This window comes from Conger conger, chromosome 1 (genome assembly GCF_963514075.1).
Source record: "Conger conger chromosome 1, fConCon1.1, whole genome shotgun sequence".
In the NCBI taxonomy this organism is placed as follows: domain Eukaryota; kingdom Metazoa; phylum Chordata; class Actinopteri; order Anguilliformes; family Congridae; genus Conger; species Conger conger.
In genome coordinates, this window is record NC_083760.1 from 84708125 (window position 1) to 84726803 (window position 18679).

General features: G+C 43.7%; 1 protein-coding gene and 1 long non-coding RNA gene across 2 annotated transcripts in view; both read left to right on the plus strand.

Moving 5' to 3' along the window:
• Window positions 1-3155, plus strand: part of LOC133128196 (uncharacterized) — a 7390-nt gene extending 4235 nt beyond the window's left edge. The window contains exons 2-3 of the long non-coding RNA XR_009708739.1: window positions 69-138; window positions 2519-3155. This is a non-coding gene — a long non-coding RNA (uncharacterized LOC133128196). The remainder of the gene's footprint in view (window positions 1-68; window positions 139-2518) is intronic.
• A 1786-nt stretch (window positions 3156-4941) lies between these two features.
• On the plus strand, window positions 4942-16097 carry LOC133138334 (B-cell receptor CD22-like). Its single transcript, XM_061257011.1, has 12 exons — window positions 4942-4957; window positions 5514-5737; window positions 6524-6875; window positions 7361-7657; window positions 10074-10343; window positions 10974-11058; window positions 11585-11621; window positions 12226-12359; window positions 13289-13349; window positions 13791-13894; window positions 14995-15073; window positions 15599-16097. Exons 1-12 carry the CDS (start codon window positions 4942-4944, stop codon window positions 15788-15790), a joined length of 1851 nt encoding a protein of 616 aa, XP_061112995.1. The 3' UTR covers window positions 15791-16097.
• Window positions 16098-18679: the final 2582 nt, after the last annotated feature.

Here is an 18679-nt window from a genome sequence, read left to right on the forward strand (position 1 = left end):
CATAATGCGCACTCACGCACACGCACACACACACTCTTCATGTGGCTTCACACTGTATTCTTTTTCAGATTCCTCACACTTACAACGGAAGGTGCATCATGACCTCTCTCTGGGTCATTGGCCTGTTTCTGATTGGCGGTATGTACAGTACCTACTATGACATCACTGTCCTTGTACATTTTTGTACTCATTTTGTTTTCCATTAGAAATGGGTCCATACACACAGGGTGATCAGCACAGCAACCATAGTTTTCTGAATGAAGATGACATCTGAAAATTCACATCTGAATCCCGTTGCAAAAATCCAATGCTGCAATATTAACATAATATTCCACTCATTTATCAATATTTTTGGAAATCCGTGTGCAAATGTAGTGTGATGGAAACAAAAAAGAATAATTTGAGCCGGATTCATGAAACAGGAGTAGAAACTGGAAGCAATGTTACAAAATTATAGGAGAGACGTTACTGTCTGGGATTATCAAGGAGTGATATATTTTCACTGTCCTGTGCTAGTCTGCAAGAAGATGGGGAGGGAAAGCACCTGAACATGTTCTGAAAGTACGTCATGCTTCAATCTTCTATTAAAGCAATGAATGTAATCTAAATAGAGTTTAATGCTGCGTTTACGTCATATCTGAATGACCGAATTATCACCTTTCGACTGGGAAACACAGTTCAAGTCAACCTCTGAAATTAAACGCGAAGCAAAAAACAAAACTCATGAACAAATGAAGCCTATCAGCCACTTGCCATGCCATACCATGATGTTTGAACTTGAACTCGCCGTTATTGTTCGTTGTTTCTTCTGTGAGCCTCACCAAAGAAATCGGTCTTTGAATATGCGCTCCTTCCGAAGTAGGCTACACCACGTGTCAAGTCTCCTAATAGGCCAAAACATGTGATGTAAAGAGAAGGACAGTCTTAGCAGGGTACGGCGTATTTATAGAAAACGTTTTACATGTTTTATGGAATTTATATTTCTCTTCACTTAAGAATTTATTAATGAAACCAATTTTACCAATCACCCATTTTAATGTTGAATCCTGTTGCGTTTTGCAATGATATAAATAATCATAATATTCATTTGGCTTATTAAAACAATTGTGCCACTCTAAAGCGAAATCAAATATAAATTAATGGAATAATAAACGGAAAAAGCACACATTACAAAAAAAAAAAAATCTTTCATAAATTTATGGTGAATTTCGTTTGGCTCACGTTTGATAAATGAGGCCCTATTTGTGCAAAAGCATTTCCAAAGAATTTAGGGGGAATTTTGTTCGGCTCACGTTTGATAAATGAAGCCCTTGAGGTGGAATGACTGCTCTTTCTTTCAATCATTTTATTTTTATTTTCTTCTAAAACAACACTGTCATGAACACAATATTTTGAAAAACAATATTTAAAGCAGAGTAACAAAAACAAAAATAGTAGCCAGTTAGATAACCACATAATATTTCACGGGGGTCATTAAATTGTTGACAACAAAAAAAAGAAATATATATTTTTAAAAAATCACAGGGCATAGTAGGTTTTTCAGGATCATCAGGATGGGGATAATCTGAAACACAAAATCATACTCTAGCTCTTCAGCATGCTTCTGTGCATTATTAAATATCTGCATTAACTAGCTGGTGGGCAGGTCTACCTAATAAAGTGCTCAGTGATATAAATGTAATGTATTACTAATTACTAAAATGTAATGTAAAATGTATAGTATTTTTATTTAGGACCTTCCATTGAATTATTTTTGAAAGAATCTTATCTGTACAGAATGTTATACAGGTGCCTAAGACTTTGCACAGTACTATATCTATCTATATATATATATAAAATAATTATAGTAGCTTTGATAATGGAAGAAAATACATGGCCTAAACGTAGTCCCAACTATATTATTAGTTATTATAATAGATAACAGAATTTCATTAAGAAATACTCCATAATTAAGTTCAAGTTCATCAAAATAGGGAAGATTCTATATTAATTATTCAACTCAAAATCATTTTGGGTACAATATTTAACTAAAATTTCAGCAAAAAAGGTATTCAATGTCCGTTTCAAAAAAGGAGAGTAAACAATTCCACATTGGCCTGTACAATAAGTTGTACTGTAATGAACTCAGTGATTAATAACAAATACAGATAAATTAATCTACAGTGTGTATAGGGCTAGCAGTAGGCTATGTGTCATTTCGGTGTAACAAAAGAGAGCGACTCACACACAAGGCCGGCCAAAAACAGCCTCATGGCGTGGGAATACTCATCTCATTTCCTTACTCCTCATTGAAAAAAAGTTCCACCTCCCGGCGGTGGTGTAGGAAAACCGTTTTTCAGAGCCTCCAAACTCCATGGATAGCTTCGCTGGGAATATCACAAAACAAGGCCACACAGGTTCTTCTTCACCTGGTCAAATTATGTGCGTTTGCCTGCAACTTCTGCCCTGAACGCGTTGTTTTAGCATTGTCCTGTTCCTCCTAATGGGTCCATTCTTTCTCTCTTCTTTTAACGGTTAGACTGCATTTCCACGTCCAGTCCGTTGAAGGCTAAAGAGGGCTCCTGTGTGAAGATCTTGATTGACATGAAGATTCCGATGCTGGGTGGAAATGTTGTCTGGTTGAAGAACGCAACATGGAATTCAACTTCAAACGATTTTGAGGGCACTGTTGTGTACAGCCTCAAAGCTGACAAACCTGCTGCGAAGGAATTTGAAAACCGAGTATCCGTGGGCACCAGTCCGGATCGTACGACCTCCCAATTGACCATCAGTAATTTGAGACTGGAGGACAATGGAACATACATGGCTAGATATTATACAAATGATCAACAATGGGGCAACAGAAACATGAGTCTTGAGGTTGAGAGTAAGTTCCTCTGAATTGATGTATATAAGGGAAGCCCCTTCACGCTTACCATTCAGTCGTTATTCTGATGAATAACGGCCTGTAGCGTAGTGGTTAAGGTACATGACTGGGAAACGCAAGGTCGGTGGTTCTAATCCAGGTGTAGCCACAATAAGATCCGCACAGCTGTTGGGCCCTTGAGCAAGGCCCTTAGCCCTGCATTGCTCCAGGGGAGGATTGTCTCCTGCTTAGTCTAATCAACTGTACGTTGCTCTGGATAAGAGCATCTGCCAAATGCCAATAATGCAATGTAATGATGAAAAGTACTGTATGTGTTGGATATGGGACTTACGACTTAAATAGAAACATTACAAATATTCACAACTGAAGTAGGATATGTCAGAGTTACATACAGTGTTCTATTTGTATGACACATAAACACATGATGATGTTGATGATGCTAATTATCATAATCTTCATCACCATTTTCACCTTAATGACCTCTGTGGAACCTCTGCAGAGAACCCATGCCAGGTTAGCGTTTCTGGGCTGGAGCTCATCCGAAGTGGGGAGACAGTGCACCTGCAATGCTCCATCTCAGCAGCCTGTGAGGACAGACCAGAGTGGGCCTGGTCAGAGTCAGCTCAACTGCCATCCAGTTCTCACTCCCAGGATGGCAAAACAGCCAATCTCAGCTTCCCGGCCCTCTGGTCACATGACGGGGTGACGTTCACCTGTAGTCCGTCACGGAGCGAGGATCCTTGTGTCAGCAGGAGCATCAAGCTGACCGTGAGATGTAAGCTGTGTGATTTATATTTCCTGATAGTGCAGTCTTCATATCAAAGGTACATTTTACACGCAGTCGATTTCTGTATTTCCCATATTGCCATCGATCGGTCTTGATACTTTTTCATATGCGGCCCCCTGTGATTTACAGTACAGTGAGCCTTTTCCGTTAACCTTTGTGTTCCCAAGTACTTATTCACACCTGTTACAACCGTGAGCCAGGATCAAATGTACCAAGGTTTTATTTGGATTTTAAAGCAAAAATACTCAATATTGTACTTTATCTTCATCTCATTTCCAAACAGTATACTATAAACAGTATGGCATTCACCTGTGCTATATCATATTTGACAATGACAGTGTAATTTATTCATGATAAACATGTGATTTGTGCTAAAAAGCTGCACTATAATGAAGGCATGGGTAGTATAAACCATGTTTACTTGAGAACAATCGAAATGAAACAAGATTTTCATGTGGATTATATTCATTCTCACGAACACGCTCATGTATAAGAGGCCAGGATTAGGGTTCTCCTGCATTCTGTAAAACCAAGCAAGCTTATGTCAGAGAAATTGAATTGGGGTTTATGCTTGTGTCAGGGAACCCTAATGTCATAACCCTTGTGTTATAGGTGACGTTAAGAAACCAGAAAGTCTTTTTTTGCACCTTTTTCTGTTTGTGTTATAAGAAATTGCATGGCTGTCATCCAAGTATTTATTTATTTTATGTTTTGTTTGGCTTCTTCCTTCAGATTCGCCCATTACCACGGTGGACTCTTATGATCCCAGCATACAGGAAGGGCATGCTGTCACGTTCACGTGCCACAGTAAAGGAAACCCCCAGCCCACATTTCGCTGGTTTAAAGTGGGCCGAGGTGAAACTACCCAGGAAAGAGAGTGGACACTAAACAGCGTCACAGCTGAAGACGCTGGGAGATACTTCTGCCAGGCTACAAACGACCTGGGAGTTAAAAACTCAACGGTCGTTACACTCGATGTCAGATGTGAGTCTCACTTGTTTTTTTTTTCTGCTTAACTCAAATACACTGCTATGAAAGAGAAAGCAAGCAACCAAGGGTGTCCAAAGTTGCCCCTGTTGCTATCTGTGGGATAGCCAACTCCTTAAAGGGAATGGATAGGCGGAGGCTTGATAGACTTTCTTAGCTGTGATCCCTTATCTCTCTCTGCCTTTACCCTTTCTGAATACAGCAAATACCGGGCGGCCTGTAGCGTAGTGGTTAAGGTAAATGACTGGGACACACAAGTTTTGTGGTTATACATGGCTAGATATTATTCAAATACAAATCAATGGGGCACCGGTCAAGTGAGTCTTGATGTTGAGAGTAAGTTCCTCTGCATTCATGTATATAAGGGAAGCCCCTTCACGCTTACCATTCAGTTGTTATTCTGATGGTTAACGGCCTGTAGTGTAGTGGTTAAGGTAAATGACTGGGACAAGCAAGGTCGGTGGTTCTAATCCAGGTGTAGCCACAATAAGAGCCGCACAGCTGTTGGGCCCTTGAGCAAGGCCCTTAGCCCTGCATTGCTCCAGGGGAGGATTTTCTCCAGCTTAGTCTAATTAACTGTACGTCGCTCTGGATAAGAGCGTCTGCAAAATGCCAATAATGTAACTAATAACTATAAATAATAATAACTGATAAATGTTAGTTATTGTCTTTGCTTCTATTTTTTCTTTTTGGTATTTGGGACAGACTGTGATTTGACAGGGAAGCGGGGATATGAGAGAGAAACAGCGCTCTGAACAGCCTGTCGTGGGAGTACACTCCTGCCAGGCCCCTCCACACTGAATGCAGAGGGACAGTGCACAACATCCGCCAGCATCAGGCGTGACCGGAGACTTTCCGCCTTTTTCTTTTCAGATGCTCCGAAAGGGGTCAGCGTATGGACGGGCAAGGCTTTGGACTCGATCAGAGAAGGGGAGAGAATCAGCTTTACCTGCCACGTCCAGAGCAGCAATCCAACAGTGCAGTCATACTCCTGGTACAAAGACTGGAGCCAGCTGGGCTGTACTGACCGAGAGCTCAATCTCACAGACATAAAACTCCAGGACACAGGCCACTACTACTGCCGTGCCACCAACTTTGTGGGTTATAAAGAGTCCTCACACATCCAAATCACCGTCCACTGTGAGTCTTCCACCACCGTTTAGTCCATACGTGAAAGTCTCACCGCCCGCTGTGCGTCTTCTGCGACCATTTAGTCCATACGTGATGGAACAATGAAGACACAACACATAAGAATGTGGAAATGTCTAACAATGAGCACAGGCTGTTCAGTCCAGTATCAGTCTATTCCTCTTACCTACTGTTCACATCAGGGATGGCCAAGCGTGACCCACCAAAAAGCCTTTGGTGGCGACTGTGAAAAATATGACTCAAACACTGATTAGATTGGGTCAAAACGTATGCTTTAAAAAAAGAAGAAGAAAAAAAAATTATATACATGAATAAATTAATTTACTCCATCTTAATACACCAGCCATACAATATTGTTTAAAGCTATGTTCACATAAAATATAATTGGACAATTTTTATTTTATTTTAAATGGGAGTCTTGTTCACTTTGACATTTGGAAATGTGCCACTCTTGATAGTAACTAGGGCTGTCAGACAAACTATTAATCTATATCATTATTACAATTATGGTTTTCAAACTATTTCTGTCCGGTTTGTGGAGTAATTCAAGAAGGAATAGCAACATACTGTACACTTAATACCCATAAAGATAATAGTTTTCAATTAATTTGCATGTCAGGGACTCTTTGACCCCCACATCCCCGGTCTGACATCTCCTGGCTTTGTTCATGGGCACATTTATGCTTCCAGCTGCAATACAAAGTAATAGGATACGATATGTTGTTGGTTAATAGGTGCTCAGTTCTGAGCGTGTATTGACATGCGTAAACAGATACATTTTTTCCCCAGATGGACCCAGAGACACACGCATTGTGGCCAGTGAGGGAGGGGTGAAGGTCGGATGGAGCCTGACTCTGACCTGCCACGCCGAGGCCCTTCCCGAGCCGAACAGGTACACCTGGTTCCACGCGCTTCCACTGACGGGTGGGTGGACCGAGGTGCCAGCGCCTTCAAACAGACCGTCGTCTGACCGGCGAGCCCTGAGCTGGGAGCAGATCCGTGTCAGCGATGCTGGAGAATACATGTGCCAGGCTGCCAACGAGATCAGCGCTAAAAACTCCACCTCGCACCGCGTAGATGTGCTGTGTGAGTGCTGTCTTTGGAATTTACTGTAATTACAGGTAACTGTTAACTGCTATGTACTGTTACCAGCATCTGTGATCCACAGTTACGGTCTGTGATTTACAGTTAGCATGTCTGTGATCCACTCTTACTGTCTGTGATTTACAGTTAGCATGTCTGTGATCCACAGTTACGGTCTGTGATTTACAGTTAGCATGTCTGTGATCCACTGTTACTGACTGTGATCCACTGTAACTGTCTGTGATTTACAGTTAGCATGTCTGTGATCCACTGTTACTGTCTGTGATCCCCTGTTACTGTCTGTGATTTTCAGTGAGCATGTCTGTGATCCACTGTTACGGTCTGTGATCTACAGTTAGCATGTCTGTGATCCACTGTTACTGTCTGTGACTGGCAGTGTTTTTCTGGTCCCTGTCTGTGGTGTTACTGAAAGCAGGTCTGTGTCTGTTATGCAGAATGATGTCACAGTGCTTACCCTCCACCCACAGATGGGCCCACAGGCCTCACCCTGCTCATGGCTGCCACGGTGAGGGAGTCCAGCCTCGTCACCATCCAATGCACGGTGGAGAGCAACCCCCCGTCCTCGCTCAACCTAACCTGGGTCCCTGCCGCCAGGCTCCACCCTGGCCTCCCCCCGGACCCAAAAGCCTCCCAGTGGAAACTGTCAGCGCGTACCAATCTCAGCTTCTCCTTCAACGCGTCTGTCAGAGACGCGGGCCTGTACACCTGCCAGGCCGCCAACGCAGAGGGCCAGGATAACACCTCACAGAGGCTGGTGGTGAACTGTAAGTGGGCCAGGGCCAGTTCTATGGGCCAGTGGCCTGAGGCATATTACATTACATTATTGGCATATGCTCTGGATAAGAGCGACGTACAGTTGATTAGACTAAGCAGGAGACAATCCTCCCCTGGAGCAATGTAGGGTTAAGGGCCTTGCTCAAGGGCCCAACGGCTGTGCAAATTTTATTGTGGCTACACCGACCGGGATTAGAACCACTGGCCTTGCCTGTCCCAGTCATTTACCTTAACCACTACACTACAGGCCACCCCTAGACCTCTTAGTCAGGTGCTAAACTCTGTACTGTTTTACAATACAACAAGGGGATCACATGGTCTCATTGATAAAATGTGTTCATCTCGGTATGATAACTGATGTGACCTTTAAAAGAGGATATTTGCTGTATTCATCATAGATTGTATCCTCCCATGCCATTTTCCTTGTATGTGTGTGCATGGGGTGACATGGCTCAGGCAGTAAGAGCAGTTGTCTGGCAGTTGGTGGGTTGCTGGTTTGATCCCCCGCCTGGGCTGTGTCGAAGTGTCCCTGAGCAAGACACCTAACCCCCAAATGCTCCTGATGAGCTGGTCGGGGCCTTGCATGGCAGCCAATCGCTGTGTGTGTGTGTGTGTGTGTGTGTGTGTGTGTGTGTGTGTGTGTGTGTGTGTGTGTGTGTGTGTGTGTGTGTGTGTGTGTGTGTGTGTGTGTGTGTGTGTGTGTGTGTGTGTGTGTAAGCATCAATTGTACAGCGCTTTGGATAAAGGTGCTATATAACAGCTGGCCCCAGTATGTCAGGTTCCTTTCCGTGATCAATTTCAACTGACAATTGATTGAATCGATTGGCTGACATCAACAACAAAAAAAACATTACTTTGCTGTCTGATCCTTTTCAATTGGAAGGTGCTTAAACGTTTTTTGTGTGGCTGTGCGGAACTTATTACGGCGTCACCGGGATTAGAACCGCCGATTTTGCGTGTTCAAGTCATGTACCTTAACCACTACGCTACGGGCCGCGTACCTGCCAGTCTTTGCTCCATCGGCGTCCGGACCGTTTGCGTACTCAGCGGTAGGTTACCGTGACAACACAGCGCCCACGCAACTCTCAAATTCAGGATGATGTCGTTGCCCTCGGCGCGAGGTGATTTCGCCTGCAGCTGACTGGCAGCACATTGTGCCGATGGAGTCCTTCGGCAAGTCGGAGGCGTGGAGTTCAACTGCCGCCTCAGACTCCAACGGCAAATGTCTACCATGTTGCATATCGTTTGTCTGATGCGCTGAAGTGATGCATGTCATGAAATGAATAGCAACTGCCGGAAGAATAATACAGTATCTGTGTTTGAAACATGCATCTGCTGATTCGTACTTGGTTACAAAATAAGGGTTGCTCATGGCTGTTATTGTATAGTGGCACTGGTACAGCAGCGTATGCCTCTATAGCAGCTTTGTGGTTTACGGATAGTTACGGACATTTTTCACTTTTTTTGTAGCAAAAAAGAACTGAGATGGATTGAGAAGTTTCTAGTTGCAGACCCCCTCAATTAATTTCTAAGGCTCACCACTTGTGAAAATATTGCAAAACTGCAAAACACACAAACTATTTAGTGACCAATAGTTTAAAGGGGTTAAATAATTGTGAAAAACTTAAACATTTAAAATTACTTGAATTTACTTCTGCCGCACCCGAAATAAAATCGTGGACGGGAACTGGAGCGTCGTTAACTTCTCGGTGAAATGTGAGTGCCTCTCGCGCGCCTGTCACGAGCCTGAACACGAGCCCGTTCCACTTCTGCCACCTGCTTGTTAATACAACATGTAGTAATGCCATTAGGGTTGCAAACGTTCTTTTACAGGTCATAATGCATGCGTGTGTATGTGTGTAATGGGGCTTGGCTATTTATCAGTTTAATTACATTTCCAGTGCAGGTTAACGTACATAACAACCTGAATTTGGAAGGATATCCGCAAGAGTACTGTCTGTCTGCCGGGTTGGTTCTGTCGGCTCCATTTTTCAGTGTATTGCATAATCCACAGATGACAGGTAAAATTTGCTTGAGGGAAATATGAAGCTCTTATTTTCCGTACAGGAAAACCTAACTAATGCTGGTCTGCTGGCACCAATACAAGTGAAGCAAATGTTCAGCTGAATGTATACAGATGAATGTGCTTTTAAATGCACCGATGCATTTGTGAGTGAAAAGTGAGATGCGTTCCATTTATTTATATGTTGAGAAATCTATAGCAGTGAGCACAGACTCATGTACACTTTGCTATTTGTTTAACAATATTATTATTGTGAATCATACAGCTTTGCTGAGCATGGTACATGAACACATTACATCTAATAACACTAATATAAGAACAATAATATAAGAACAACTATTACATAGAGTAAATGTAATGATTCTCCGATGTCTCCTACGCAGACGGTCCCAGGAAACCAGTGGTTATTCACAATATGACCAGCAGAGGGAAGCCTGTAGAAGAAAGTGCGGTCGCCCTGATGTGCAGCAGTGAGAGCTATCCTCCTATCAACAGTTATAAGTGGTACATACAGGACGATATCAACACGAAAAAGTTCTTCAAAGACAAACAGAATATCACGATAGGCAACGGACAGGGAGGGGTCTATTACTGCCTCGTGGATAACGGCATCTCAAGCAGCAGCTCGGACAAGATAGAAATACGTTTCGACCGTGCGTATGCTCCAAGGTTTTCTCCACCTTCTCTTGCTTTTATATATTACTGTATTCAGATAATAAGATCGAGGTCAATGACATTTGAACAGCGTTTCTGAGAACTTTAAATACTTCAGATCCTTGTGAAAAATATAATAACTAAAAGAAGAATGTTAGTGACCAAAGTGTACAATGAATACACTGCAATAAAAATACAGTGTGCACACATTATTCAGATCATGTGTCACCCTTCTAGGGTTGCCAGATTCCTGGTTTTGGACCATAATGTTCGGTTTTTAAATTATTTGTACAGGTCCGGTGGTCCAGACAGGAGACGATGCATAATTACTCCAATTGTCTAAATTTGACCATTAAATTTGTAATTAATCCCATCTCCTGTTCACACTGTTAAACTGTTAAAGTTCTAAGTCTGGCAACCCTATGTGTCACCCTTATTCTAAACATACTCACTACCCGCCCAAAACAGAGCTTCTATCAGACCTGCTTCTATCCATCTCCCCACAATGGGGAATATGCTATGCTCATTAGCATTTTTAATGCTAAAGTGACAGCCATGAATCCGCATTTAAAATAGTGAAATATGAAAACTGACTATGGTCCCTATGGTAACTATTTTCTCCTTATCAGGAAGCCTCCTGTTTCTGATCATGGCAATTGTGTGCATCATCCTCGCCATCATCATCATTGCCATCATCATCTTCCTGGTCTACAGGTAGGCGATTCTTCCTAGGTATGGCACTCCAAACGCTTCACTGCACTAAATGCAAGTGTAAATTATGAGATCCCTGTTTCAGCTCTCTCTCTCTCTCTCTCTCTCTCTCTCTCTCTCTCGTGAAAAACATACGGCGGTTTTTGTCATTGTGGGGATTGATGGAGCCTTGTGTAATGTTGATGGGGAGGGTAGGCTGGACCTTCATATGTAGTGTTATCATTTTATGTAGTGTTATCATTTGGCTCTTTCTCGCATATTTTGCTCTCTGTATTTATCTCTCTCTCTCTCTTTTCCCTTTTTTCTTTCATTGTGATTTGTGGAGGTTGATGGTTTTTGTGCCTTGTGCTGTTTTGTTGTAGTGTTAAAATAAAGGCGTTAAACTCTTAAACTTTCCCTCTCTTTCTCTCTTCTCTCTACCATATCTTTCCTCGATCTCTCTCTCACTAAAACACTTATCCCCTCAACTCCCCCCCTCCTCTCTCTCCCACCTGCCTCTCTCTTCCTCCTTGTCTCATTCTTTTTTTAGAAAAAGGAGAAAGTCTACCCAGGAGAGTCTTCAAAATGTACGTTCCTGTTGTCAGTGCTCCAGCTTTCTGGTACAGCGCTGTCACAGTGCACTGTTTGTCTCTTTCCCACAATCCCCTCTCCAGAACACGACACTAAAACAATATCTCCAAGCCTCTCATCAGTGCCTACTGCCAGTAGCGGCCTGTAGCGTAGTGGTTAAGGTAAATGACTGGGACACGCAAGGTCAGTGGTTCTAATCCCAGTCGAGTCGCAATAAGATCTGCGCAGCTGTTGGGCCCTTGAGCGAAGCCCATAACCCTGCATTATTCCTGGGGAGGATTGTCTCCTGCTTAGTGTAATCAACTGTATGTTGCTCTGGATAAGAGCGTCTGCCAAATGCCAATAATGTAATGTAATATACTCAATTCATTTCACCATGTAAGGGGCTTGATCACAAATACGTAATGAGAATGTTCTCAACCGAACATTTTAATGGTAACCAACGCTAGTAACCGAAAGGAATGGAGTTTGAGAACACAATGTAGAATTTAAAAAATGCAAAACACCTACTCTTCAAAAGGTTAAAGGCAATTCCTTAATGAGGCAGTATGTGCTTGTTCTTGAGTGTGTGTGTGTGTGTGTGTGTGTGTGTGTGCTCAGGGGTCTCGGAATGGCACACGGGAGACTCTGGTCATGGACTGGTTGGGAGACCCACAAAGGAGCAGAGAGTCTCTGTTAGCAGTGGCGGCTCCGCCCCTAGAGCCCCTAGCCAATCAGCACGGTTCCCACAGCAAGTAAGTGGGACTTGAGGGAAGTTTTGTATTCATTGACAGACAGGCTTTTTGGTCTGGCGATTTAATCAGCAAGCACAGCAAACAGTAACTGCGCTTAGCTTGTTGTACAACCAAACAAAATGCATCCAACCGCAATCATTTTAACCAACTGCAGGACGCACCACCCGTCCCCTGCTGCAACTTGTAGTTTAGGTTGTTTTGTTACGACTGGGGCACGTTAAGTTGGAGAACATTTTGAAAAATGTCTTTCCTCCCAACGGTGTGCCATTTATTGAGGTATGTTTGCCCCCTGTTTGGTGGGTGTGTCAGGCGTGTAGCTGCAGGCCCATGGTTTACAGTGAAGCCCAGAGAACGCTCAGGCCTTCTCAGGCTGGTATGCCGTACACAGTAACAAACAGAACCTACGTCAGTCAGTCCACGGTTTGCAACGGGATGCTCAGCGCGTCACCACTTCCATTTAAATAAATGTTTTGTTGGGGCTGTACGTGTCCCAGGGCTGCAAGCACAGTTCATTATGTTCTCTTTTGATAATTCTCCATAAAGCAAATTACAAAGACCCTTGAGATCTGAGTCAGCTCTGAAAAGCCAGTCGGAATACTCTTTGCATGCCAAACCATAGTTTTCTGAGCACTTCTTACAGAAATTTTGCTATACCTACAAAGTCAGTATGCACGAGCATACTGTATGTAATTGTATGACACACTGCATGAACCTGTGATATAAAAATAAGAAATAGGCCTACTTATTTTTGCTCTCACTTGCCTCCCTCTCGTGTCACACTCAAATCATTGACACAGTTCTGTAAAAAATTCTCGAAAAAATATGGCAGCCTTTCCTTGTTAAAAACTCCCCCGCCTCTGAGCAGGGGTGACTGATTATCCCTGAACATCCATTTCAAACTTAGCAGCCCCTTTCCTCATCTGTTTTAGGCCATGCTCGAATATTACCACTGTGTACAGTGCCCTGAAGATCTCTGGCAGAACACAGCAGGTGAGAAACTACAGACAAAAACATCCGCAGCCCAGGACACAGTATGAAGAAAAGAGTAAAGGCCTTAATTCAGAAATAAAATCTACTGACAACCCTCCGAAAACAGCCGGCACTGTCTACTGACAACCCTCTGAAAACAGCTGCCAGTGTCTACTGACAACCCTCTGAAAACAGCTGCCAGTTTCTACTGACAACCCACTGAAAACAGCTGGAACTGCTATTATTGTTGTTAATTATCACTTATAATTTTGAAAAAAAAGCAAATCTTAAAAAACAGATTCTTGAAAAGTGTTATACAATCATTATTATAATTAGAGACAGGTATATGAATATAAAAAACTGAATATGAGTTTGAAATTTGAAGTGTACTTCCATGTGAAGAGTGACTTCTCTTCCTGGTCCTTGGCGTGTAATGCGTGTCTTTGCTCCTTTGCTTTTGAGGGAGAGTCACCTGCCGCCCCGCACAGGGACAGAAAAGGAGCCCCTGAAGAGCTCACCATGGACCACGCCATGGACTACGCGTCCCTGCAATTCCCGGGAAAAAGGTGGGGCTGCAGCGGTCGCAGTGAGGGCTAAGGACACGCAGATAAGCACAAAGCAGACAGCGGTTACACCCGCTTGCACACAGGGAGATAAACGCGAGCCACAGAAACGTATGTTTGACACAATAGCACGGACATGCTGCTTTTCCAGCGAACTGTGTGGCTCCTAATTCAACACGCTTGGGCAACTTACACTTAATTCAACTCTTTGCGGAGTGATTGTGTTTTGGAATATTTAAAAAAATTATTTTCAGTCACTGTGGGTGGGGCGGCCTGTAGCGTAGTGGTTAAGGTGAATGACTGGGACACGCAAGGTCGGTGGTTCTAATCCCGGTGTCGCCACAATAAGATCCGCACAGCCGTTGGGCCCTTGAGAAAGGCCCTTAACCCTGAGGAGGATTGTCTCCTGCTTAATCTAATCAGCTGTATGTCGCTCTGGATAAAAGCGTCTGCCTAATGCCAATAATGTAATGTAATGTAACACTGATTGTTACATCAGCTTAAAGCTGCGTGCAAATGATCAGCGTCAGACTCTTATGTTCAGTGCCAAGTAAGGCATTGACTACACATGAATCGAGTGCTGGCAGTTGAAACATGTCATCATCCAATCAGGAAGCCGTTAGCTTGTTAAACTGTAAAAGGCCGCAACAATATGTGATAGTACTAGGTTGTCTGCGGTTATTAGCGGCTAAATTTAATAATGAAAACAATAATGCTGAGTTTATCACAAAGAGTATGCCTGTCTCATACAAAGCTGTGATGTGACTGGACATGCTAGGAAAGGTCAAAGTTCAAACAGTTTTAACCCTGATGGCGCTCACCTTGGCTTCACCACTCCCCATAACCTTTTCATTCTCTGGTTCCCGAGGCCTGCAGAGTCTGCTGGTTCTGTTCTAGGGCGGGGTGGGGGGTCCAACTGCAGCTAGCTTTTGGTGTGATTCAGCATGAGTGGTCCATTCATCCATTAGGTCATTGGCTAAAGGGTCCGCACACCTTGTCCTCAAGGCCTTAATTGATTTGGCTGCTGACCAAAAGCAAACCACAAATCCCAGCAGTCATTGTGGCGTGACACTCCTGTGACCCCACAACCTTTTTTTTTTCAGGAACAGAACGGGCCTAAAGGCAGAAGAGTCCAACGAATGTGTCTACAGCACAGTCTCCAAGCCCAACCGGAACATAACGGTAACCCTCCACTTATGAGTCACGTTTCCCAGTTCGGACTGTGGGGGGGGGGGGGGGGGGGGCACACGCCAGTCCAGAGGGTGGTGGAGTGATTACTGCATTGCTGTACGTGATGGTTTAATTTGTTGATTAAAAACACCTGGTTTCCAAGTCACTGTGTCCCTCCAGGATGACGTTTGACACAGCGGCCGTAAGCTGTAGCATTGCGTGACAGTTTTATGTGCATGGGCACGCACTGAGGAAAGTTATTTCACGGGACAATTGTTATTACAGTGTTAATGCAGTGATTCTACACGTTTTCCAAACTTCTTCAATCATTATATTTTTATAGATATTTTTTATTATTTACATTTTATTATTTTACAGTGTGGGTTCCTATACCTGTTCTAATATTTCTACTGAAGTGAAGGGAGCACCCCCTCTTAGGGTTCAGAATTTCACAGGGGTCAATAAAGAAAGAGGGGCGATGTTGAAAAAGGCTATTGAGGAAAGCCGAATCTCACAGGGTATCTTAATGACCCCCAGGAGGTGCAGGAGGCAGACTACGAAAACGTGAAGGGGGCTGTCCCGCGGCGGAGGACCGTTGAGGAGGACCCGGACGTCTGCTACACCACGGTCTCCTTCGCGGCCGGGCCTGGGCCCAAGGGACCCCGCCGCCGCAGCGACAGTTCGGACGAGGATGACTACAGAACCCAGTACTCTGAGGTCAGGGCCTGACGGGCGGGGCCCGGATCCGGCCGACTTCCCAGGCCAAGGAGCGTCCCGTCGGCTTTCGGGTCGGGTCAGTGCTCCTGGATCGAGGCGTCAGAAGGGCCTGCTGGCAGCCCGCCATCACCGCACGGCTATTGGCCCTCCAGAATTTACAAAAATCGGTTGAGGCAAACAAGTCCAGAGGTGCACGAACTGTTGAACGGAATGCATTTTCAGATTCTGTCCGTCGCCATGCCGATTTGCAAAGCCGTGCTTGACCAACAGCTGGGGCCAATAGCAGCCTGTTCTGAGCTTGCCTGCTGAAAACCGGTGAAAAAAGCAACAGTGTGCACTGACCTTTTAATCTAAAGACTAATATGTCATGTTATTAGCTACTGTTCACTAGCTGGCTAACGTTACCTTCCGAGCTAGCAATGCAATCGGAGGAATATTCACATTTGTTGATTCATCAAAAGACAAATAGATTATTATTAGGTGTACATGTAATGTAATGTAAAGTAAGATAAGTATTTGCTGTGTATCTTCATGTAGAGTGCAGCTCAAAATAGCCTGGGGTGCTTTAACTTGTCTCTTCTGGCTGCTGGATTTACTGGATCTGATATGTCAGCGCTAATTGCATGCTTGCCACTTTGGACAGAGTCAGTGTGTTTCCTCCGTTTTTTTTCCCCACACAGAAAATAGCAAACGCATGTTCAAAAAGTTGCCAGAAATTGTTACTCAAATATCATTCATTCATTCATTCATTCATTCATTCATTATCCTAACCCGCTTATCCTGAACAGGGTCGCAGGGGGGCTGGAGCCTATCCCAGCATACATTGGGCGAAAGGCAGGAATACACCCTGGACAGGTCGCCAGTCCATCGCAGGGCACACACACCATTCACCGACACACTCATACCCACAGGCAATTTAGACTCTCCAATCAGCCTAACCTGCATGTCTTTCAACTGTGGGAGTAAACCAGAGTACTCGGAGGAAACCCATGCAGACTCCACACAAAGAGGCCCCGGCCGACCGAGATTCGAACCCAGGACCTCCTTGCTGTGAGGCGGCAGTGCTACCCACTGCACTATCCGTGCCGCCTACCTCAAGTATCATCATACTCTGATTTCCAAATGTATGGCATCACCTTGTACTGATTTGCATAGGAAAGTGTGTATCACACTGGTGACAGGAGACTGCAGATTCATTCTGCGCTCTTTAACCAACCACTGTTATAAGAGCTGCACAGGGATAGCAAGTTGAGGAAAGACTGTTTTCCAGATAAAGTCCTTAAAGGGATCTGAAAAGTAATTCAATCAAGTGACAATGCTGGCTGCTACTTTTGGTGTGTAGAATATTAAAAGAAAGCTCTATGTTCAAACAAAACGCAAATAGGATTGCCCTTCACGAAAGGTTTCTCTCTCAGTTTATGTTGTGTCCACTTTGCATCTCGTCAACCCCTGTGTGTTGTGGAGTGGTGCCGGTGTTTTTGGATTGTGTTTGGATCGAGGAGGCTTGGGCGGGTGGTTCAATAAAGAACAGCAACTTGGACTGAAGGTGCTGCTTCTTTTCTTTTTACTGTCATCTGTTCTTGATCCCATAGAGCACGGATCCTCCACCCCCTCCCCGCACCTGTCCCGTGTCGGTCCCTCCGCCCCAAAGCACTGCAGAGACGCCCCCACACAGGCGTGATAAAGAGTCGAAAAAGTGACCACCATGCTCGAACAACTCTTTTGATGACATCTCTGAATAATAAAATAAATAAGTATAATCGGCCAGGTATACGGGCAATACAAGCAGAAGAGAGTGTCCTGTTGGCATTGGATCTGTTCCAAACTTGATTAAAAAACAGCCAGAGTCTTGGAATGTGTTTTATTCTGTGTTATATTTTAAATATGTCCTTTATTAAAACAAACCAGCCTGACGGACTGACTGTATGCACCTGCTGGTGCTCATGAACGAAAAGTCTGAACCAGGAGATGAGCAGGTGAACTGGTGGAGCAGGTAATTGTGGTTTGTGGGCTTGGCAACCCGCGCCAAGACAAACTTTCGACCAAAACTGCAGCTATTTGCACTCAAGGGGGGTGGGACTGTTCACGGATACTTAGGTCCGCCACTGTGGTCATGCCATCCAACATTCAATGGAAAAAAATAATGACCTTGAATACTCCAAAATGGCCATTCTATTTAATGCATTAAAAGTTCTGTTTAATGCATTAAAAGTCCATTAAAATCAAAAGTCGACTCAAACAGTTTTCAACATTCCACTACGTTCATGAAAACAACCTTCGTAGGTATCCGTGCCATCGATTCCGTGCATTTGCACAGTGGGTATTTAGAATTATAACATAGAAAACTAAAATATTCACTACACAATTCAATACATGGACAAGCAGGACAAGAGTAACACAGGAGTGAACTAGGTAAACTATGAACCATGAAGATGAACTGTGCCTGAAAACGGTTTGATTTAAATTTTGTAGACATTTTTTAATAGTGGCATATAGTGAATACAACTGCCATTTTGGAGGCATTTGCTATCCCATAATTTCACATTCGTACAGTAAAAATTAACATTTTCAGTGGTCTTTATACATAGGATGGTCATCCTCACGATTCTAGTGCTTTTTCCTGAAAACAGTTTGACAGGATTTTGCAATCCCACAATTCTAAATTGCTACAGTAAAATTACACACCTGGTTTAGTGTTCTTCAAGAATGCCATGGTGTCTGCTGAAAACAGTTGGATTTAATTGGTTAATGGGTTTTTAAGTTGTCCCATGTATTGAGACACATAAGACACACATTGCGCAGCCCTAGTTTACCTAGTTTACGTTCGACCCACTCCTGTGTTACTCTAGTCCCGCTTGGCCATGTATTGAATAGTGCATATTTCCCAGTTATCCCATAATT

Excerpts from the sequence above, each read along its gene's own strand:
- LOC133138334 (XM_061257011.1), top strand. Across the intron at positions 11,622-12,225 it reads CCCAGGAGAGTCTTCAAAAT|GGGTCTCGGAATGGCACACG; the intron begins GTACGTTCCTGT and ends GTGTGTGCTCAG. Across the intron at positions 13,895-14,994 it reads CTGCAATTCCCGGGAAAAAG|GAACAGAACGGGCCTAAAGG; the intron begins GTGGGGCTGCAG and ends TTTTTTTTTCAG.